The sequence below is a fragment of the Nicotiana tabacum genome, chromosome 9 (assembly GCF_000715075.1).
Source record: "Nicotiana tabacum cultivar K326 chromosome 9, ASM71507v2, whole genome shotgun sequence".
Classification (NCBI taxonomy): Eukaryota; Viridiplantae; Streptophyta; class Magnoliopsida; order Solanales; family Solanaceae; genus Nicotiana; species Nicotiana tabacum.
Window position 1 is genome coordinate 92,951,350 of NC_134088.1, and position 23,918 is coordinate 92,975,267.

The 23,918-nt window shown below is 41.2% G+C and overlaps 1 protein-coding gene across 1 annotated transcript; it reads right to left on the reverse strand.

The window, feature by feature from the left end:
• Positions 1-1,816: 1,816 nt before the first annotated feature.
• Positions 1,817-2,443, reverse strand: LOC142164029 (uncharacterized). The gene has a single exon (XM_075221193.1). The coding sequence runs from the start codon at positions 2,441-2,443 to the stop codon at positions 1,817-1,819; it is 627 nt and encodes a 208-aa protein (XP_075077294.1).
• Between the last annotated feature and the right edge of the window lie 21,475 nt (positions 2,444-23,918).

Consider the following 23,918-nt stretch of genomic DNA (forward strand, 5'->3'; position numbering starts at 1 on the left):
AAAGCTATGATTTTTCCTCATCTGAAGCGATTTTCCTCTGTATTCTGTCATCATCTCTATTTTCTTTCTTATTTTGTGTATAATTTTCACAAATAGGGAGTTACAATGTCAGAAGGGAGTTCTTCGTCTCAAGAATATGTGTCGAGTAGGACATGCAAATGCGGATTGACTGCACTCTACCTCATGGCTTATACTCCTTGGAACGCTGGTAGGAAATTCTACAAATGTCTTAAACCTGAGGTTAATATCTTATATTCTATATATAGTTAGTGTATGATAATTTTTGGTTTTCATTATTTTCTAAAATTTCACTTATAACATGTTGTATGATTTTGTTTTTCAGAAAATTTCGTGTAGTTATTTTGAATGGGTTGATAAAGTGTTACCGGAAAGAGCTATGATAATTATTTGTAAGTTAAAAGCACAATTGGAGGCTGTCAAAATTGAAAGGCTGAAATTGAAGAAAAAATTGAAAGCCTTAGAGGCCATAAATGAGGTTGAATGCACCAAAACAAGAATTTTGGACTCTTCAGTGGATGCTATTTATATGGAAAAGGGACATATTGAAGGGAAAAAAATGAAGAAATGGAGGCTGCAAATCGCTGGGAAATGACCAATTCAAGGAATTTGAAAGCCAAAGTCTTGAAGATGAAGATCTTTACTATGATATCTTGGGTCCTATTTGCTAGCTTAATTGCATCTTGTATGATGAATATAAATGATAACTAGTTGGTCAAATCTAGTTTGTATTTTTTTAAGTTATCATGTATGGTGAACTTAAGTGGAAGCAGTGTAGTGTATATTTTTCTGTTGGCTAATTAGATTTTTACTTTCCGGATTGTATATGTTGATTGCTCTTTGTTTTTCACATGTTTTTGTTGGTTAATATGATTTGATGTTCATGAACTTGTTCCGATATAAAAATGAGTCACACATGTTAACTGCTATTCAAACTACATAAATAAACTTGTGTTTATTCAAATAACTACACTACTAATTATATAAGTTGCAATAAGAAAACAAACTAAAATATTCTAAATTACCATTAACATTACTAACAAAAGTTAACTGTCAAGTTACAGTTAAATTGACACACGGATGCCATATTATAACCCAAAAATAAGTTACCACCTAGGTCATACTATGGCATCCAACTATCAGTACTAACAAAGAATTAAAAACTAGAGTTAAATATATTGTAAGAAGTCACAAATTACAGCACCAACCAATTTGTTTAGACAAAATACTATTACTTCATAAATATATTGTCCAGCATAGTATTTCACTTTCCCTTTCTTGCCTTAAGCTTTTAAATTTTTTCTGCTTGTGCAACTCCAGCTGGTTAGTAGTTAGAGCTTCTTTCCCCTCCATGTGAGTCCTCTCGGTGAATATGACAAAATTGAGGGCTCACACTAGTTGAATCTCCTCTTAAGCTGATGACTCTTGTTCTAGATGTGATATTTGGTTGCTATCTCATTTAAAGCCTTGTCCCCATCTCTGATATAACTTTTGGCCTTAAAGAAGGGTCTTCCTCATCTGTGAAGTATGGTATAGAACATGTGGAACCAACAGTTTGGTGTAGGAATGAACACAAAAGGATTGCTGGAGCCTTCACTAGCTTGAGATTGTTCAGCCCTGACAATGATATCTTTTCATCAATATCTTCAAAATTTTCAGTTGTCTTCCTATTTATGGTAGAGTTCCCTTAGATGGCTGTCATTAAGAAATGAGATATTGTCAATTAAAGTAGATATTGTTAAAGACTAATGATAGTAATAGTTACCTTCTTACACCCTCATGTGTTATGGTTTGACTCTCAATAGTTGCTGCAGTTCATAACCCTTCCTTTCCTTAACATAGACCATTCTCTTTGTCTCTTAATTGCTTCATCCTTTTCCCTAGTTTTCTTCACCTTAGGTCTGCCAGCTAACTTCATTATCTGTGGTGGTTCCATTGCATCTGCAGGGACTACCTTCCAGAATTTTTCTTCCCTAACAGGCAGTATCTTGTGTGAATAAGTCTTTAATGTTGTCTCTTTACTATACCACCAATGTATTCCCTGCAAAGGATCAAGACTTTTGTACTCAAATGCCCTAATGGCATGAGGACATGGTATTCCAGATAGTTGCCAAGACTTACAGCTGCATTGCTTCAAAACCATGTTTACTATGTGTTTATCAAGCCCTTCAGATATTTCATAGCCCCAGTCACCATTAAAGTGAACCACACATTTATGTGCAATCCTCAAATAACCTTCATAAAGCTTCATGGCATAAAGACTAAAGTCAGCAGTCCATGACTTCACTTTATCCTCATGTTCTCTCAGCATTTCCATCACCTTCACCTTCACCCTAATGTCCTTTAGAATCTTAATTATAGGTTTATACCTTGTATCCAAGATCCATGCATTAAATGATTCTGTGAAATTGTTATCCACAAACATATTCTTGCATACACATCAAAGAATGCTCTACACCATGACTGGGCAAGGTAATGCAGCAAATTCTTCACTGTATTTTCATCCATGTCCCCTATCTTCTTCAATTGGTCATCAAAATCCTCCTTATATGTGCATCATGCACTCCACCACATAAACCTTTTTATTTCTCCACATCTTCATCTTTTACACCAATTAGCCTCAATGTGTCTAACTTAATACCTATGATTAGCTTCAGGCAAAACAATTTTTATTGCCTCAATCAAACACTACAAATCATAAGAAACACAATATTAGTTTAAAGAAACATATAGAACTATAAAAGAATATGGACATAAACACTACCTTTTGCATGTCTGAAATGATAGTGTATCCTTCTCCCATGTTGAGATCAAGTGACATCTTTAGCATTTTAAAAAACCAGTCCCAAGTTCTCTTTGTTTCTTTGTCCACTATAGCCCAAGCTATAGGATAGAAATGATTCATTGAGTCAAGACCAACAACAACCAAAAGCTGACCCTTAAATTTTCCCTTCAGAAATGTCTCATCCAGTCTAATGAAAGGTATCATACCTTCCTTAAAACCCATTTTCAAAGCATGAAAACAAATATACATTCTTAAGAACCTCTTCTTACCTTCAGTAAGAGCATCTTTGACATATTGATTATTATATCACTTCCAGAATTACTAATCTTCAACTCATTAGCATAGGCCTCTAGCTTGTTTTATTCATCTTTAAAGCTTCCTTGTAGCTTATTCAAAATTAGTTTTTTTGCTCTCTTACATTTACCATGGCTTGAATTAAGCTCAAATGCAGCTCTCAAATCATCCCTCATCTCTTTCACTTTATATTTTGGATTGTCTTGCAACCTCCTCTTAAAATAATGTGCAATGGTGAAGTAGTCAACATTAATATTATCATAAGCAATGAAACAATTATGATTTGAATTTAGTGTCTGGTTCTAACCCCTGGACAGTCCCCATCCTTATAAATTAGGTAAACATATGGCAACCTACCTGACACTCATATCTAAGCCTTTTTGTATTATTTTTCTTAAGCAGTATCTCTTTCTTATTTGCCATAGCATACAGTTTCAGACACTTCCTAGCTTCAGAAATATCCTTAAACCTCATATTTTTATCTAGGTCTTTGTAATCCAGCAGCTGATCAGTTATACCCATACTCCTCTGAGTTGAGATAATGTCTAATTCATCAGAATCATACTCTGAAGAATCAGAGTCAGGTTCATCATCACCCTCACCATCAGTTGATCTACATTTAGGTGCAGTCTCATGATCAAGTGCAACATCATCAGGTTCATCCTCACCATAATATAAAATATCAGGTGCATTCATTTCCAACTCACAATCCTCTACATCAAATATATCAACAACAGTGTAATCACTACAAACCATTCCCAACAGCTTTCTAATACCACTATCCCATTAATTTCATAGTATCTACCAGAAGGAGCAGATACATTAACTTGTTGAATGCCACCAAATAATAACTTAGTGCAAAACTCATTAATAATATCTATAAAGGATAGATGGTCAGAGTCATAACCTTTCAAGGTGTGGAACATCTTCTTAGTGTATATGACTTGTGGCTCTCTACTCCATTCCTCGCCATAGTTAAATATCAAGTCCAAATTAATCATAAGCAATTTGCAATCAATTGACATATTAAAAAATAAGCAGGTGAACCAGAAAATAAACTAAACAAGAACATAACTAATCAATATTATAAAATAAATCTGAAAAGAAACTAATAAAAAATAGTAAAGCAACATTCAAAGAAACTAATAAAAGATAGTGAAGTAATATCCCTAGACAAAGGGAAAGAACATGGTCCAATACCCTAAATCACAAAGCACATAAAGACAACCCGGACCACCAAATTAGCCTTTATGACAATACAACCATATGCAATATAACAACTAATAAATTTAAAGCCTTTAAGACAAAATGAATTATTATACTATACATTGGGGACCACCATCACAAGCACATGTAAATACAATAACCCATAAAGTTAAAGAAATGTGTAACCCCCCCCCCCAATATGCTTAAAATAATATAGCTTGAAGTGAAAATCAAATAATAAAGACCCATAGAAGAAACCCCAACCTAAATGACAAAATCTGCTAACCTAGATATTTTAATCACTGAAACCAACCATTAAAAACTAAGGTTTAATCAAACCATAAACATCTTAAGACTAAGCTTTTACTATGGTAGGGAAAATAATTTACCTTTAGATCTGTAACGACCCAGCCGGTCATTTTTTAGAGTTGTAGCCCCGTCCCTCTATTTACTGCTCATTTTATACTTTATAGCTGTTATGTGACTTTTCAGGGTAGTCGGTTCGGGTCCGGAGTAAATTCAGAATGAAATGAGATACTTAGTCTCAAGGTTGAAAGCTTAAGTTGAAATGATTGTCCGAATATCGATCTATGAGTAAATAATTCCAGAATAGAGTGTTGATGGTTCTGTTAGCTCCATTTGGTGATTTTGAACTTAGGAGCGTGTCCGGGTTGTGATTTGGAGGTCCGTAGTAGAACTAGGCTTGAAATGGCGAAAGTTGAATTTTTGAGAAGTTTGATCGGGAGTGGAATTTTTGATATCGGGGTCGGATTCAGATTTTGAAAGTTGGAGTAGGTCCGTAATGTCAAATGTGACTTGTGTGCAAAATTTGGGGTCAATCAGACGTTTTTTGATAGGTTTCGGCGTCGTTTGTAGAAGTTAAATTTCCTTAGTTTCAATAGGCTTGAATTGGGGTCCGATTCATGTTTTGATGTTGTTTGATGTGATTTGAGGGCTCGACTAAGTTCGTATGAGGTTTTAGAACTTGTTGGTATGTTTGGTTGAGGTCCCGGGGGGCCTCGGGTTGATTCCGGATGGTTAATAGATCAAAAGTTGAAGTTGAGTGATTGCTGAAGGTTGACCTCTACTAGTGTAACCGAACCTACAGAGCTTTGATTTCAGGTGTGGGCTGTGATGCACATATGAGGTTTAGAGGGGAGTGTGTAGGTGGTCGGAGGTGCGAAGAGTTTTCCGCACCTGTGTGGTCGTAGGTGCAGTGAGAGGTGCACAGAAGCGGAAGGCGCACAAGTGCGATAAAGAGTTCCGCATATGCGTGATCGCAGATGCGGCAGGAGGACCCCAGAAGCGGAAGTGGGCAGATGATCTGGGACCGCAAAAGCGACTTGGATGCTGGCAGAAGTGAGTCCGTAGAAGCAGAGTGAGGGACCGTAGATGCATGGGTGATGTCGCTTCTGCGATGCCGCTGAAGCGGTTAAGTATCCGCAGAATCGTAAAGCCTAGGTAGATTATTAAAATAAGGGTTCGAGATTTTTGGCTTCATTTCAAACATTTCAAGCACGGTTTAGGCGATTCTTGAGAGGGTTTTCGAGGAGATTCTTGAGGTAAGTCCCTTGTGCTCATTTTTTATTAATAATCTTGCTTCCCCATTGATTTTCCCACCTAGTTGGTATGTATTTAAGGTGTAAATTGGGATTTTGAGGCTAGGGATTTGAAGAGTTTGATTTGGGGATTTGGGTGACGATTTGGTGTTGGATTTTGATAAATTTGGTATGGAGTTGATTCCTTTAGCCCGTATTGATTATATCACATTGTTTATGGCTAGATTCGAGGCATTTGGAGGTTCTTTCGCGAGGCAAGGGTATGTTGGATTAGAGATTTGCTCGGATTGAGGTAAGTAACATTTCTAAATTTGGTTCCGAGGGTACAAAACCCCGTATTACGTGTCATGTATTTGATTTTGAGGTGACTCACATGCTAGGTGACGGGCGTGTGGGCGTGCACCATAGGAATTGTGACTTGGTTAAATTTCATGAAACCTTGTAGTTGAATAATCTGTTGTTATCTGTACATTCTCCATGTAGTAGAGAAATTGAATCACAAATCATGTTTAGACTATGTGTTGGCACTGTAGGGACCCACAGAGGTCGTGTACATATTGAATTATCTGCTAAATTGCTATTTTTTGCACTCAGTCACAGTTTTACTTGTTTATTATATCTTAATCTCTATTGTTCCTTGTTGATACATTATATCATTTCCGTTGGGGCTGACTTTCATGATTACTGAGAGCCCGAGAGATTGGAGAGATTGATGATTGAGTGAGGTCGAGGGCCTGATTGTGAGATATTGATACTATATCACGTGAGTTGTTCGTGTAGCACGTGAGTTGTCCGTACGGATCCAGGTATTATACTATAGCACGTGAGTTGTCTGTGCAACACGTGTGTTGTCCGTGCGAATTATAGCGCTTGGGCTGAAGGAGCCCCTCCGGAGTCTGTACAAACCCCCAATGAGCGCATGTACCTACTGAGTGCGAGTGCCGAGTGCTGAGTGAATGGGAGGGCTGAGTAACTGTGACCCTGAGATGATGCATTTAATTTCATTATTGTTGCACTTAGCTTCCATGTATCACTGTCTTGAAATTTCTGAAAGATATTACACTCTGTTTCACTTAAACTTGTCATGGAGTAACTATTTGATCTAATTTATCGAACTTGAGAGCATGCCTACTTTCCTATGTTGAAATCACTGTAATTGAACTATAACTGTGAAGCTCGTCACTACTTTCAGTTCTTTATTTAGTCTCGTTACTTACTAAGTTGGTTGTGCTCACGCTACACCATGCACCTTGTGTGCAGACCCAGGTGCTTCCGATCATGGCGGTTGCGGAGTTGTGGAGTTCGGATTCTCAGAGACTATCGAGGTAGCTGCTTGGGGTTTCATAAACCTTGTTTCTCATTCCCATCTTTCCACTTATTGTATTTAGTTTCAGATTATCATAAACAGTATTTTCTAGACTTGTAATGTATAGATGCTCATGTACTCTATGACACCCAGTTGTTGGGAACTTCTGGGTTGTATTTTGGATTTCTATCCCGTTTGTGAAAACTTTTATTGTTTAAACTGCTTTAATTTATTTTCTGTTTAAAGTGTTGGAAATATTTTTAAATATCGGCTTGCCTAGTACCACGATAAGCGTCATCATGACAGGTTAGGATTTTGGGTCATGACAAGTTGGTATCAAAGCCTAGGTTACATAGGTCTTACGAGTCATGAGCAGGTTTAGTAGAGTCTTACGGATCGGTATGGAGACGTCTGTACTTATCTTCGAGAGGTTACCGAACACTTAAGAAATTTGACATTCTTGTATTTTTGTCATGCAGATTTGTTGGTTCCGATAACTAAACTTCTGTATTCTATTCTTTCACAGATGGTGAGTATACGTGCTACCGGACAGGATGGACATCCACCAGTACCACCATCTAGGGCCACGAGAGGTAGAGGTCGTGGTAGGGGTCGTGGTAGGGGCAGAGGTGCAGCTCATACAACAGCTAGAGCAGCACCTGTAAATCCACCAGTTGCTCCAGCTCAGGAGCAGGTTCTAGATGTATTTGAGCCAGTGGGGCCAACTCAGACACCGGATGTGCCCATTGTGATTCTAGGCCTTTGGGAGGCTTTGGCCCAGATATTGACGGTTTGCACTGGCCTTGCTCAGATGGTATCAGCTCTGGTTGCGCCAGCCATTTCTCAGGCCGGGGGAGGTACTCTTACCCCCGCTGCCCATACTCCAGAGCAGGCGATGCAGGGACTTCAGACACTTTAGGTACTACCAGCCCAGTCGGTTGCAGCTGCTCAGGCCCCGATAGTCCCCGTTATGACTGATGATCAACAAAGGAGACTTGAGAGATTTGGGAGGCTTCAGCCTCCATCATTTAGAGGTGTTGAGTCGGAGGATGCCCAGGGCTTCTTGGACAAGTGCCAGCAGATTCTTTGTACAATAGGTATTTTGGAGAACAGTGAGGTATCGTTCACTACTTTTTAGTTTTCTGGGGCTGCTTTCAGATGGTGGGAGGCTTATGAGAGGCGAAGGCCGGTCGGTGCAGCACCACTTACATGGCAGGGGTTCTCCATTCTTTTCTTGGAGAAGTTCGTGCCGCAGTCTTGCAGGGATGAGCTGCGCAGATAGTTTGAGCAGTTACGTCAGGAGGGCATGTCTATGACGCAGTACGAGATAATTTTTTTGAGTTGGCTCATCATGCAGTTTGGTTGGTTCCCACTGATAGGTGCTGAGTCGGAGGATGCCCAGGGCTTCTTGGACAAGTGCCAGCAGATTCTTCGTACAATAGGTATTCTGGAGACCAGTGGGGTATCGTTCACTACTTTTTAGTTTTCTGGGGCTACCTTCAGATGGTGGGAGGCTTATGAGAGGCGAAGGCCGGTCGGTGCAGCACCACTTACATGGCAGGAGTTCTCCATTCTTTTCTTGGAGATATTCATGCCATAGTCTCGTAGGGAGGAGCTGCGCAGATAGTTTGAGCAGTTACGTCAGGAGGGCATGTCTATGATAAAGTACGAGATAATATTTTTTGAGTTGGCTCGTCATGCAGTTTGGTTGGTTCCCACTGATAGGGAGAGGATTACGAGGTCCATTTATGGCCTCACGTATCAGTTGCAGTTGCTTATGACTAGTGAGAGAGTGTCTGGTTCTACTTTTGACGAGATGGTTGACATTGCTCGGCATATAGATATGGTCTGTAGCCAGGAGCATGGTGAGAGGGAGGCTAAGAGGCCTCGAGGTTTGGGCGGTTTTGGTGGTGTACCTTCTGGGGGACAGTCCTACCACAACAGGGGTCGTCCTTATAGGCCTGCTCTGATGACTTATCCAGCTCATCATGGCGCATCAGCTAGCCACGGTTCTTACAGTGCTAACTCATGCTAGTCTTCATTCAGTGCACTACCAGTGCAGAGTTCTCACCATGCCTCGTCCGCTCAGGTTTCTACAGGTAGTTCCTCGGGTTATCAGGAGCAGCAGTTCCATCAGAGGAGGGGTTGTTTCGAGTGCAGAGACTTTAGTCATATCAAGAGAGATTGCCCTAGGTTGTTGAGTGGGGCTCCACAACAGAGTTCTCGGCTGATGGCACCAGCACCAGCAGTTGCACCACCCACTCAGCCAACTTGGGGTGGTTCTTGGTCTGCTAGGGGTCATCCTAGATGGGGAGGTTGATCAGGTGGCGATCGGGCCCGATTCTATGCTATTCCTGCCAGACCAGATGTTATTGCTTCCGATGTTGTGATCACGGGTATTGTCTCAGTATGCCACCGAGATGCCTATGTATTATTTGACCTTGATTCCACTTATTCGTATGTATCATCGTATTTTGCTCATTATCTGGATATGTCCCGTGAGTCCTTAGATTCATATGTTCATATATCTATACCAATGGGCGATACTATTGTTGTGGACCGCGTATATCGATCATGTGTAGTGATTATAGGGGGATTTGGAGACTAGAGTTTATCTCTTGCTACTTAGTATGGTTGATTTCGACGTGATCTTGGGTATGGATTGGTTGTTTTCATTTTATGCTATTCTAGATTGTCACGCTAAGACCGTGAAGTTGGCGATGCCAGGGCAGCCAAGAATCGAGTGGAGAGATTCTCTAGACTATGTTCCCAGTAGAGTGATTTCATAATTGAAGGCCCAGCGGATGGTTGGGAAGGGTTGTTTATCCTATTTGGCCTTTGTGAGGGATGTTGGTGCTGATACTCCTGCTATTGATTTTATTTCGATGGTGCGAGATTTTTTGGATGTGTTTCCTGTAGACCTGTCGGGCATGCCGCCCGACAGGGATATTGACTTGGTGCCGGGCACCCAGCCCATTTCTATTCCACCGTATTGTATGTCACCAGCTGATTTGAAGGAATTGAAGAAGTAGCTTCAGGAACTTCTTGATAAGGGGTTTATTAGTCCTAGTGTGTCGCCTTGGGGTGCACCGGTCTTGTTTGTGAAGAAGAAGGATGGTTCTAGGCGGATGTTCATTGATTACACGCAGTTGAACAAAGTTACAATCAAGAACAAGTATCATTTGTCGCGCATTGATGATCTATTTGACCAGCTTCAGGGAGCGAGGGTGTTCTCTAAGATTGACTTGAGGTCTGGGTATCACCAGTTGAAGATTCGGGACTCGGATATTCTAAAGACGACATTCAGGAACCGTTATGGTCATTATGAATTCCTCGTGATGTCTTTTGGGCTGACCAACGCCCCAACAACATTCATGCATCTGATGAACAGTATATTTCAGCCTTATCTCGACTCGTTTGTCATAGTGTTTATTCATGATATCCTGGTGTACTCTCGTATCCAGGAGGAGCATGCCTAACATTTGAGGATTGTGTTGCAGTTGTTGAGGGACAAGAAACTTAATGCTAAATTATCCAAATATGAGTTTTGGCTTAGTTTACTAGCATTCTTGGGGCACATGATGTTCAGTGAGGGGATTCAGGTGCATCCGAGGAAGATAGAGGCGGTTCAGAGTTGGCCCAGACCGTCCTCAGCTACGGAGATTTGGAGCTTTCTCGGCTGGGCCCGTTACTATCATCGCTTCGTGGAGGGTTTCTCATCTATTGCATTGCCTTTGACCAAATTGACCTAGAAGGGTGCTATTTTCAGATGGTCGGATGAGTGTGAGGAGAGCTTTCAGAAGCTCAAGACTACCTTGACCACCGCTCAAGTTCTAGTTCTACCTTCATCTTCTGGTTCTTATACAATATATTATGATACTTCTCGGATCAATATTGGGTGTGTCTTGATGCAGGGAGGTAGAGTGATTGTTTATGCTTTGCGTCAGTTGAAGCCTCATAAGAAGAACTACCATGTCCATGATTTGAAGTTAGCTGCCATCGTTCAAGCATTGAAGATTTTGAGGCATTATATCGACGGTGTGTCTTGTGAGGTGTTTACGGATCATTGGAGCCTCCAGCACTTGTTCAAACAGAAGGATCTAAATTTGAGGCAGTGGAGATGGTTGTAGCTGCTAAAGGACTATGATATCACCATTCTGTATCATCCTGGGAAGGCCAATATGGTGGCCGATGCCTTGAGTAGAAAGGCGGTGAGTATGGGTAGTCTTGCATTCATTCCCGTGGGAGAGAGACCTCTTGTAGTTGATGTTCAGGCTTTGGCCAACCAGTTCGTGAGATTGGATATTTCAGAGCCCAGCCGGGTTCTAGCTTGTGTGGTTTCTCGGTCCTCCTTATATGATTGCATCAGAGAGCGTCGTGCAGCGAGAGTTGGGTACCCAAGTTTAGTTGAAAACATCATTTCACCCTCAGACGAACGGATAGTCCAAGCACACTATTCAAATATTGGAGGATATGCTACGCACTTGTGTCATTGATTTTGGGGGTTCTTGGGATTAGTTTCTGCCACTCGTGGAGTTTGCCTATAACAACAACTACCACTCGAGCATTCAGATGGTTCCGTATGAGTCTTTGTATGGGAGATGGTGTAGATCTCCGATGGGTTGGTTTGATCCTGGTGAGGCTAGGCTATTGGGTACTGACTTAGTCCAGGATGCTTTGGACAAGGTTAAGATGATTCAGGAGCGGTTTCGCATGGCGCAGTCTAGACAGAAGAGTTATGCCGACACGAAGGTCTGTGATGTTGTTTACATGGTTGGGGAGAAGGTACTGCTCAAGGTTTCACCCATGAAGGTTGTTATGAGGTTCGAGAAGAAGGGCAAGTTGAGCCCTCAGTATATTGGGCCGTTTGAGGTACTTCAGAGGATTGGGGAGGTGGCTTACAAGCTTGCCTTGCCACCTAGTTTGTCGAGTGTGCATCCAGTGTTTCATGTTTCTATGCTCCGGAAGTATGTCGTCGATCCGTCTCATATTTTGGATTTCAGTACGGTTCAGTTGGATGGTGATTTGACTTATGATGTGGAGTCGATGGTCATTTTGGGTCGGCAGGTTTGTAAGTTGAGGTCAAAGGACATAGCTTTAGTGAAGGTGTAGTGGAGAGGTCAGCCAGTTGAGGAAGCTACTTGGGAGACCGAGCGGGATATGCAGAGCAGATATCCACACCTATTTGGGACTCCAGGTACGTTTCTAGACCAGTTCGAGGACGAAAGTTTGTTTAAAAGGGGGAGGATGTAATGACCCGACCGGTCATTTTTGTGAGTTGTAGTCCCGTTCCCCTATTTAGTGCTCATTATGTACTTTATAACTGTTATGTGACTTGCCAGGGTAGTCGGTTCGGGTCGGGGGTGAATTCAGAATGAAATGAGACACTTAGTCTCAAGGTTGAAAGCTTAAGTTGAAATGATTGACTGAATATCAATCTATGAGTAAACAATTTCGTAATAGAGTTTTGATGGTTCTGTTAGCTCCATTTGGTGATTTTGGACTTAGGAGCGTGTCCAGATTGTGATTTGGATGTCCGTAGTGGAACTAGGCTTGAAATGGCGAAAGTTGAATTTTTAGGAAGTTTGACCGGTAGTGGACTTTTTGATATCGGGGTCAGATTCAGATTCTGGAAGTTGGAGTAGGTCCGTAATGTCAAATGTGACTTGTGTGCAAAATTTGGGGTCAATCGGACGTTTTTTGATAAGTTTCGGCATCGTTTGTAGAAGTTGAATTTCCTTAGTTTTATTAGGCTTGAATTGGGGTGCGATTCATGTTTTGATATTGTTTGATGTTATTTGAGGGCTCAACTAAGTTCGTATGAGGTTTTAGGACTTGTTGTATGTTTGGTTGAGGTCCCGGGGGCCTCGGGTTGATTCCGGATGGTTAACAAATCAAAAGTTGAAGTTGAGTGATTGCTGAAGTTGGACCTCTGATGGTGTAACCGCACCTACAGAGCTTTGATCGCAGGTGCAAGCTCGCAGGTGCGGGCTGTGATGCACAGATGAGGTTTGGAGGGGAGTGTGCAGGTGGTCGGAGGTGCAAAGGCAATGATTTTCCTTCGTCATCATCTCTATGAATGGTTAAAAACTGAATACTTAACCCTGCAAGATCCATTTGAATTATGGAGTAGTTTGAAGGCGTGATATGACCATCTTAAGCAATCGTATTGCCAAGAGATCGATATGAATAGATTTACTTACGGTTACAAGATTTTAAAATCGTAAGTGAATATAATTCTGTTGTATTCAGGATAACTTCCCAACTTAAATTATGTGGGGAAATTACGAATGATGAGAACTTACTAGAAAAGACTCTTTCCACTTTTCATGCCTCAAATATGGTATAGCAACATCAGTACCGTGAAAAGGGTTTAAAGAAAAATTCTAAATTAATCTCATGCCTCCTGATGACTGAGCAACATAATACCCTTTTAATGAAGATCATGAAGCCCGTCCCACTGGATATGTACCAATTTCCGAAGTGAATATGGTAGCCGCGAATTAAAAGTCTGAAAGAAGACAAAACAATTAGCGTGGTCGTGGTCATGACTATGGTTGTGGGCGTGGACGTGGAAGGGGACGAAATAATTATCGTCATCATGTTGGAAATAAATAAGAGAACGATAAGGGTTCTCAAAATAATCCTTTAAAAGACAGAGTTAATATTTGCCACTGATGTGGTATGAAAGGTCATTGGGTACGTATTTGTTGTACACTTGACCATTTTGTTAAACTTTATCAAGCCTCCATCAAAAGGAAAGAGAACAATGTGGAGGCACATTTGACTTTTCAAAATAATGATGATGAAGTAGGTCCCTCAAACAAATATGATGATGTTAAGGCAAATCTTGCATATAAAAATGATGATTTTGGAGGCCTTGCAAATATTACTCATTTAGAAGCTGGAGACTTCTTTGACAATAATGACTGAAGAAGTGATTATCTTATTGGAGAATAAAACTTTAAGAAAAGTTGTTTTTTTTTATATTATGTCTGCAGGTAGTTTGTTATTCTCAGTGTATTTTTCTGAAAGCATCATGTGTGCTAGTCTCTATATTCCTAGTGTAATTTGTTAATGCTTATTTATTGATAGTATTTCGTATTTCTTATAATGTACTTTTTATTTCTTTCGTACAACATGTGTTCTTTTTATTTCTTTATCATGTTGTTCTCTCTCTTCGAACTTTCTCTCTCTTCGAACTTGCTCTCTCTCACACTCTAGTCTACTGTGTCTAACAGCTCTTTGCCACTACCGGTGACAAGCTAGGCTCTGCCACCGGTGATGGCCATCACCACCAGGTAAGTTCTCGTTCTCTATCCCCCTCCTTTCTCTCTCTCATCCCCCCTTCTCTCCCTCCTCCTCTCCTCTCTCTATCCTATCCCTTTCTTCGCCCGTTTTTCCTCCTACGTCGGCGGCTTGCACAGAGCTGGTGACTTCCATCTCCTCTCCTCTACTCTCTTCTATCCCCCTCTCTTCCTCTCTCTCTCTCTCTCTCTCTCTCTCTCTCCTCCCCCCTTTCTTGTGTGTGTACGTAGTGACGGCAGATCTAAGGTCCCCAGTGGGATCCAACCACGTGTTGTTGAGTGTGCTATTGTGCAGTTAGATTTTTGGCCAAAAGATTTCCTGGTGGCAGTCGTCTCTTCAGAAGCGCCATGTCCCACAACGTTCCAGTCGGCTCTGACGAGCAACAGTCACTACGGCCAACTTTTTGGTGACCTTTTTCGGCGATTGTCGTTGAAGAAGTGGGAGCAAGGCGGCATCAAGTTGAATATCAAGGTTATACTCTCGGGAGTTGGTACCTCCCACCTCCCTGACTCTCTTCGTTGTATTAGTTAAATTGTTGTCATTTTAGTTCGCTTTAGTGTAATCATAATATCTGAGTGCCTGTAGTTACATATAGTTTTCTTATAGATTGGTCATTTGCCTATCTTGGATTCGCGATTTTTCTTAGTCTGTCGTAGGTATAGTGGCTGAGGTCTGGGATGGTAGAGTAAGGTCATGTCCTCGGGTGGGGCGAGAGGTGGGGAAGGGCTCAGGGGGTGGTATGGGAGGCAAGGGAAGTAAGGGGAACAAGAGAGCCTCTAGGTTGAGAATTGGGTCATGAAACACAGGAACACAAACGAGTAAGTCTATAGAGTTGGAGAAGATTCTTCAGAGGAGGAAGGTTAATATAGCTTGTGTCCAGGAGACTAGGTGGGTAGGATCGAGGGCGAGGGATGCGGACGAGTATAAGTTGTGGTACTCTAGAGTCATGAAGGGTAAGAATGGAGTGGGTATTTTGGTGGACAGGGATCTTCGAGAGTTGGTGGTAGAGGTCAGGCGGGTAAGTGATAGATTAATGACTATTAAGCTAGTAGTTGGGGAGTGCACTCTAAATGTAGCTAACACTTAGGCGCCGCAAACGGGCTTGGATGAGGAGGTTAAAAGGCGCTTCTGGGAAGGGTTGGATGAGATTGTGTGTAGTATCCTGCTTGCTGAGAGGTTATTTATAGGAGGGGATTTCAATGATCATATTGGGTCGACTGCTGATGGCTATAGCGAGGTGCATGGCGGCTTCGGCTTTGGGGTTAGGAACGAAGGAGGTACTCCGCTGTTGGATTTTGCTGAGGTATTTGAGCTGGTGATTGCGAACTCTAGTTTTCCAAAGAGGGAGGAGCATTTGGTTACTTTCTGAAGTACGGTGGCGAGGACCTAAATTGACCACATCCTCCTCAGGAGTTGTGATAGAGGGTTGTGTAAGGACTGCAAGGTTATCCCAGGGGAGATTATCGCGACGCAGCATAGGCTCTTGGTGATGGACGTCGGTATCATGATAAAGAGGAATAAGAGGTCGGCACGAGGATGATCAAGGATCAGGTGGGGAGCATTGACTAAGGATAAAGCCCAGGAGTTGGAGGGGAGGTTAGCGACTTTGGGAGCCTGGAGGAGTAGTAGGGACCCAAGTGCTATGTGGACGACGGTGGCGAACTGTATTGGGGAGGCGGCGAAAGAGGTGTTAGGGGTCTCTAAGGGTTACCTTGACAGGCACAAAGATGACTAGTGGTGGAATGAAGTGGTCCAAGTTAAAGTGGAAGAGAAGAAGAAGGCATACCTGAGGTTAGTTGGGAGCACAGATGAGGAGGAGAGTAGAGCGAACAGAGAGAGGTATAAGGTAGCTAGGAGGTAGGCGAAGCTGGCGGTCACAGAGGCTAAGACTACTGTATTTAGTCATCTATACGAGGAACTAAGGGACAAAGGCGGGGATAAAAAGCTCTTTCGATTAGCCAAAGCAAGAGAGAGGAAGGCTCGGGATCTGGTACAAATGTGGTACATCAGAGATAAGGACGGTAGAGTATTGACGAGAGAGGCACATATTAGGAGAAGATGGCAGACTTACTTTCATAAACTTTTGAATAAAGATGAGGACAGGGACATTGTGGTAGATGAACTGGGGCATTCCAAAAGTCATCGAGACTTTAGGTACTATAGATGCATTATGGTTGAAGAGGTCATGGGGGCTATGCGTAAGATGAGTAGGGGTAGAGCGACCGGACCAGATAAAATTCCGGTTGAATTTTGGAGGAGTGTGGGTAGAGTAGGTTTGGAGTGGCTGACTGGGCTGTTCAATGTTATTTCAGGACGAAGAGGATTCCGGATGAGTGGAGGTGGAGTACAGTGGTACCGTTGTACAAGAACAAAGGCGATATCTAGAGTTGTAACAACTATAGGGGTATCAAGTTACTAAGTCATACCATGAAAGTTTAGGAGAGGGTGGTGGAAGTGAGGGTGAGGAGGGTTGTGTCTATATCCGATAACCAGTTCGGGTTTATGTCAGGTTGTTCAACTAAGGAAGCTATCCACCTTATTAGGAGGTTGGTGGAATAGTACATGGATAGGAAGAGGGATCTACACATGGTGTTTATTGACCTGGAAAAAACGTAAGACAAGGTACCTAGGGAGGTTCTTTGGAGATGCTTGGAGGTGAAAGGCATGCTGGTTGCTTACATTAGGGCGATTAAGGACATGTATGATTGAGCTAAGACTCGGGTTAGGACAGTGGGAGGCGACTCAGAGAATTTTCCAGTTGTTATGGGGTTGCACCAAGGATCTGCACTCAGTCTATTTTTATTTTCCCTGGTGATGGACGCATTGACACACCATATTCAAGGGGAGGTACCATGGTGTATGTTATTCGCTGATGACATAGTTCTGATTGATGAGTCGCGAGGCGACGTTAATAAGAGGCTGGAGGTTTGGAGACATGCCCTTGAGTCTAAGGGTTTCAAGTTGATCAGGACTAAGACAGAATACCTGGAGTGTAAGTTCAGCGTCGAGTCGAGGGAAGCAGGCATGGACATGAGGCTTGAATCACATGTCATCCCCAAGAGAAGTAGTTTCAAGTATCTTGGGTCGGTTATCCAGAGGGATGAGGAGATCGACGAGGATGTCGCGCACCGTATATGGGTGGGGTGGATGAAGTAGAGATTAGCATATGGAGTCCTATATGACAAGAAAGTGCCAGTGATGCTCAAAGGTAAGTTCTATAGAGCAGTGGTTAGACCAACCATGTTGTATGTGGCAGAGTATTGGCCAGTTAAGAACTCTCATATCCAGAAGATGAAAGTATCAAAAATGATGATGTTGAGGTAGATGTGTTGGAAGACTAGGATTGATAAGACTAGGAATGAAGATATTCGGGAAAAGATGGGCATGGCTCCGATGGATGACAAGATGAGGGAAGCTAGGCTCAGATGGTTCAGGCACGTGCGGAGGAGAAGCCCGAATGCCCCAGTAAGAAGATGTGAGCGGTTGGATTTGGCGAGTATGAGAAGAGTTAGAGGGCAGCCCAAGAAGTATTGGGGATAGGTGATCAGGTAGGACATGGCGAGGCTTAAGACTTCCGAGAACATAGCCCTTGATAGAAAGGTGTGGAGATCGAGCATTAGGGTTGTAGGTTAGGAGGTAGTGGAGCTCTTTTCTACTTCGCACCGGGTGAGAGACTAGTATGATAGGGTTGTGTTACAATTATTGCTTTTCATCTATTTTTTAGTACTTATGATGTTGTTGTTATTTCTATGATTTCTGTTGATGGTACTGATATATTATCATTTTCGTCTCCTTGAGCTGAGGGTCTATCGGAAATAGCCTCTCTTAAAAAAAAAAATTGCGGTATATGGCGTTAATTTCGACTATTCTGTCTTTACGTTGCATCAAACTTTAATCAATAATTTCTCAATTCCCAAAGTTCGAATCTAAAACTCCGATTAAGAATGAGGGATTTCATGATCGATCTAAACATTAGTTCGTTTGGTTGGTAAACAAGTTATTCCAGGGTTAATTACCCCATGATTGTCATCCCACCCTCCCATAGGAATAAAAATAACACTACAATCCCGAAATAATTAATTTTGGGATAAATTAATTATTCATTATCCCTCATACCAAACGACCTTTAACGAACCCTTAGTTAGGGGTCATTTGGTAGGTGTATGAATAGGGTATATTAATAATGTTGGGATTATTTCTTATCCTGTTTGGTTTGGTATATTAAAACCAACAAGGAAAATTATGGTAAAAAGGCAAAGGAAACAGAATCCAGTTAGGCGTTTGAAAAAAGCAAAAGTGGAGGTGCACCACTCTCAAAAGCCACTACATCTAGTGACCTTAGAGGATTTCCTGCCATCTTGGTTCCGCATAAAAAATTTCCGTGATGGTATTGAGGCCTTTTGTTGCAATGCTGATAAAGGGGAAGAAAAGAGTGATGACCTACCGTTGGCACCATCTTCATAAAATCTCATCGATCCTATTCCTCAAGAAGTTAACGCGTGCGAGGAAAAAGCTACATTCACAAATGACAATCTTCTACGGTGACACTCTTCATAACCGCCCATTGTACTTGGTTGGCTATATGCGTGATGAAAGGGTAAATCGAATTTTGGTTGATGTATGATACTCATTGAACATCTTCCCAATTCGCACAATAAAAGAACTTGGTATTCCCATGAACGAACTCTCGTAAAGTCGTGTGATGATCCAAGGATTCAACCAAGGGGGGCAAATATCCATAGGTGTGATCAGGTTAGGAATCACCGTTGAAGATATGCAATCAAGTGCATGGCTGTATGTGATCGATGCAAAGACTTCATACAACGTCTTGCTTGAAAGACCTTGGATACATGAGAATAAATTGGTTCCATCTGCCTACCATCAATGTTTGAAATACTACGACGGTGAAGTTGAGAAGAAGATAGTTGCTGATGACGAGCCATTCACCGAGGCTGAGTCACACTTCGCCGATGTAAATTTCTACTTGAAGAACTGCATTATGAAGGAGCTAAAAGTTGATGATGTCATGAAAATCAAGAATGACGAGCCCACAACTAAAAGAGCTGAGGTGACTGCTAGTAAAGCCAAAGCTGTTACTGAGGAGGTACAACCAAACTCGAATAAATCCTATAAAGGGGATATTGCGTCTTATGGCAATAAAGTAACTCCACGCTCCAATATATCCATAAAAGGAAGAAAGATGAAGTTGAATCATCTAATCTCCAAACTAACATGCTAAAAGAGTTAACTCTTCCGGTAAAACGAATTGAGGCAGTAAAGTTGTCCTCAAAGCCACTTGCATGGTTTGTGTCCCAAAATCATTTCCATAATATGGCACTCCCTACAAAGTGAACAAATGAAGGTTTTGATCCTAATGCTTACATGAAATTTGCAAAAGCTGGACACATTCCCAATGAGCCGTCAAAGTTAGGGAAGATCCCATCAGAAGCTGCTATGAGGCAATCACGTGAAGGTTTGGGATACAAGCAATCATCACCAGTACGCATCTCCATAAAAAGGGTGAGCATCAATTGTATCACTGTAGAAGATGAATCTGCCACTTCTAACAAGCCTTTTGATCGATTTGGAAAATCAACTGTGAGGACTTCTATGTTTGAGAGGTTGGGTCTATTAAAGAAAGGGAATAAGTTTCAGAGAATTTATCGAAATACAAGAACACCCATTTTGCCCAAAATTCAAAAGATCTCTAAGGATTTCCAAAGTCTGGTCCCTTCTAGAATGAGGCGACAAACAAAAGTCATGGTTTCATGTGAGGAGGTAGTAAAGGTGAAGCCATACACTGTGGTCTACACTAAAGGACGTGATGAATAAAGTATGGGTTCTTCGTATCATGTCACTGCACAAGGCGAGCACGGTGTTTCATCTAATGGAGGATGATGAGAAATTGGAGGATGTTTCACCGTGTTATCACATATCCTTCAATGATGGGGACCCTCAAGAAGATGAAGATGCGAAAGATGCTCCCCCGAAACTTGAAGAAGGGGAGAAGGTAATGATTGATGCCTTAAAAGAAGTTAACCTTGGCACAGATGAAGAACCAAGGTCCACATACATAAGTGCTTTACTAGCAATCGATGAATAAAGCACTTATATCGAGTTACTCAAGAAGTTCAAGGATGTCTTTGCTTGGAGTTACAAAGAGATGTCTGACTTGCACCCTAAAGTAGTAGTTCATCACCTTGCAGTCAAGAATGACGCTCGTCCTATTAAGCAAGCCCAAAGGCGTTTTAGGCCGGACTTGGTTCCCTTAATCGGAACCGAAGTTAACAAACTCATCGAAGCTTGCTTTATTCATGAAGTTAAATACCCAACATGGGTCTCAAGTATTATCCCTGTAAGGAAGAAGAATGGCCAGATTCGGGTGTGCATTGACTTTAGAGATCTCAACAATGTGTTTCCCAAAGATGAATTCCCGCTTCCTATTCCAGAGCGGATAATCGTTGCTACTACTAGTACGAGGCAATGTCATTTATGGACGGTTCATCGGGCTATAACCAATTCGTATGGCCCCAAAATATGAAGAGCTAACTACATTCCGTACCCATAAGGGTATTTATTGCTACAAGGTAATGCCTTTTGGCTTGAAGAACACTGGCGCTACTTACCAAAGGGCTATGCAGAATATTTTTGATGATACTCTCCACAAGAATGTCGAATGCTATGTTGATGACTTGGTGGTAAAATCAAAAGAGAAGATCGACCACTTGAAAGACTTAAGAATGGTGTTTGAGTTTCTCCGGAGGTACCAACTTAGGATAAATCCATTGAAATGTGCCTTTGGAGTTACTTCTGGAAAGTTCCTTGGCTTCATTATCTGACATCGAGGGATCAAAATTGATCAAGCCAAAGTGGATGCCATTTTGAAGATGCCTGAGCCTCGCGATATTCATGAATTGAAAAGTCTGCAAGGAAAGCTAGCATACCTTAGAAGATTCATATCAAACCTAGCTGGGAAATGCCAACCATTCAGTCGCCTCATGAAGAAAGGTGTTCCTTTCAAGTGGGACCAAACTTGTAGCAATACCTTTGAACGCATCAAAACTTACTTGATGAAGCCTCCGGTTTTTGGCAACCCCTATAGCTGAAAAGTCATTGATACTATATATTTCAGCACAAAAAAGGTGTGTTGGAGCGTTGTTGGCCCAAGAAAATAGTAAAGGGAAAAAAAACTCCCTTTACTACTTGAGCAGGATGATGACACCAAATGAGCTGAATTATTCGCTAATCGAAAAGTTAAGTTTGGCACTAGTCTTCTCGATCCAAAAGTTGAAGCACTACTTTCAAGCTCATGTCGTTCGTCTTATTTCTAGAGTAAATACCATCAATTTTGTTATGTCAAAACATGTCTTTAGTGATCGACTAGCAAGGTGGTACCTCCAGTTAGGGCTGTGCATTTGGATCGGATATCCAAAATCCGAATCGATCCGCTCAATTTCGGATATTTGGATCGGATTTTAATTTTGTTTATTAAAATTTTGGATATTCGGATCGGATTCGAATTGGTATAATTTTGACCCAATCCGATCCGCAATCCGAAATTATTAGGGCAAGTATAAATACTAACTTTAATTTTAGGGTTACGTTAGGTCTTATTTTATTTTCTTTTCTCTTCTCTGTGTTCCGACTCCGAGACTGCTGCTTATTTTTAGAGAATGTTGCTCGCTTCCTCTGTCTCTTCTCTGTATTCCAACTTTCGATTATCGACGACGACCGGACTACGGTAAGATTGACTCCCTCTCTCTCTCTCTCTCTCTCTCTCTCATTATCTCTCTCTTTCTCCCCCTTTCTTAGAGCTTTAAGGAAGTGTTTGTTCTCTTTTATTTCATGGAAGAAATTAATGAAATAAATTAGGGACTGCTACTAAGACTTATTTGGGTACACGTATCGGTTTGGGGTTGTTTGGCTTTAGGGACTACTAAGACTTTAGTTTTTGATTTGTTGTCTAAATTTATTTTGGGAGTTTCACTCTTCACTTTCTTTAACAGAAATAGTCCATGCTATTACTACTATTCTGAATCTGATTTTACTTTGTAATTTTTTGTTTGTTTCGTAGATGGAAGATGAGGTAAAGATGGTGAATGAAGTTCAAACTCTTGAAAAATGTGGTGAAAGTGGTGCTTCAAATGATTCCACAACCAACATTGAATCTGAATCTGGTTCGAAGAAAAGAAAAATCATGAAAGAAAGATTAGTTGCTTGGCGACACTTCAATAAGTCCACTGATGTCGAGGGTGTTAAAAATGCGAAATGCAAGTATTGTCAAGAAGAATATGTAGCTAATACCAAAAACAGTGGTACAAGCAATTTGCTATCGCATAATTTCAAGTGTCCGAACAATCCCAACAAGTCGGAGACAAGCCAGACAAAATTAGCTTTTTAATAGAAAGCTCAAACAGGTGATGTCTCACTTATCCCTTGGAAATTTGATCAAGAGGCATGTAGGAGGGCTTTAGCTCGTATGATAATTATAGATGAACAACCCTTCATTTCTGTTGAAAAGGATGGATTTAGAGACTTCGTGAGAGCTCTTCAACCTTTATTTCATATTCCATCTCGTACTACTATGACTAGAGATTGTTTTGAGATTTACCATGATGAAAAACTTGCTTTGAAGTCAATTTTTAAAGAATCAAAATAGAGAATTTGTTTTATGACTGATACATGGACATCAATTCAAAGAATTAACTAAATGTGTATTACAACACATTACATTGACAAGAATTGGAATTTGCATAAAAAGATGTTGAATTTTTGTCCAATTACTAGTCACAAAGGCCAAGATTTAGCTAGTGGTATTGCTAAGTGTTTACTTGAATGGGGAGTGGATAAAGTATTTACTGTGACAGTTGATAATGTGAGTTCTAACGATGTTATGGTTAAAGAATTATCCAAACAATTTACCAGATGGAACATAACTTGATGGAAGGTAAGCATGTTCATGTGAGATGTATGGCTCACATCATCAATCTAGTGGTTCACGATGGGTTGAGAGAAGGGAATGTGTCTGTGGAACGAATAAGACAAGTTGTTAGGTACATAAGACAATCTCCCGCAAAATGGAGAAGTTTAAAGAATGTTGTGATCTCGATAAGATAACTTCTAAAAAATCATTGTACTTGGATGTTCCTACTAGGTGGAACTCCACATATTTGATGTTGAAGGTTGCTACAGTTTATGAGGAAGCCTTTACAAAATATTGTGATATTGATTATGGTTTGATGTCATGTATTTCTAACTGTATTTATGAGGATAGACAACCTGCATGTCCTCTTTTAAGTACTGATTGGGATAGTGTAAGACGTATTGTGAAGTTTCTTAAAAAAACTATGAACTCACCTTGAAGGTATCAGGTACACTTTATATTACGTCTAATGTGCACTTTCTTGAGATATGTGTTGTTGGCTCTTCTTTGAAAGAGTTG

Bases quoted from the DNA above. Each gene is read 5' to 3' on its own strand.
- LOC142164029 (XM_075221193.1), bottom strand. From the start codon at position 2,443: ATGTTTGTGGATAACAATTTCACAGAATCATTTAATGCATGGATCTTG.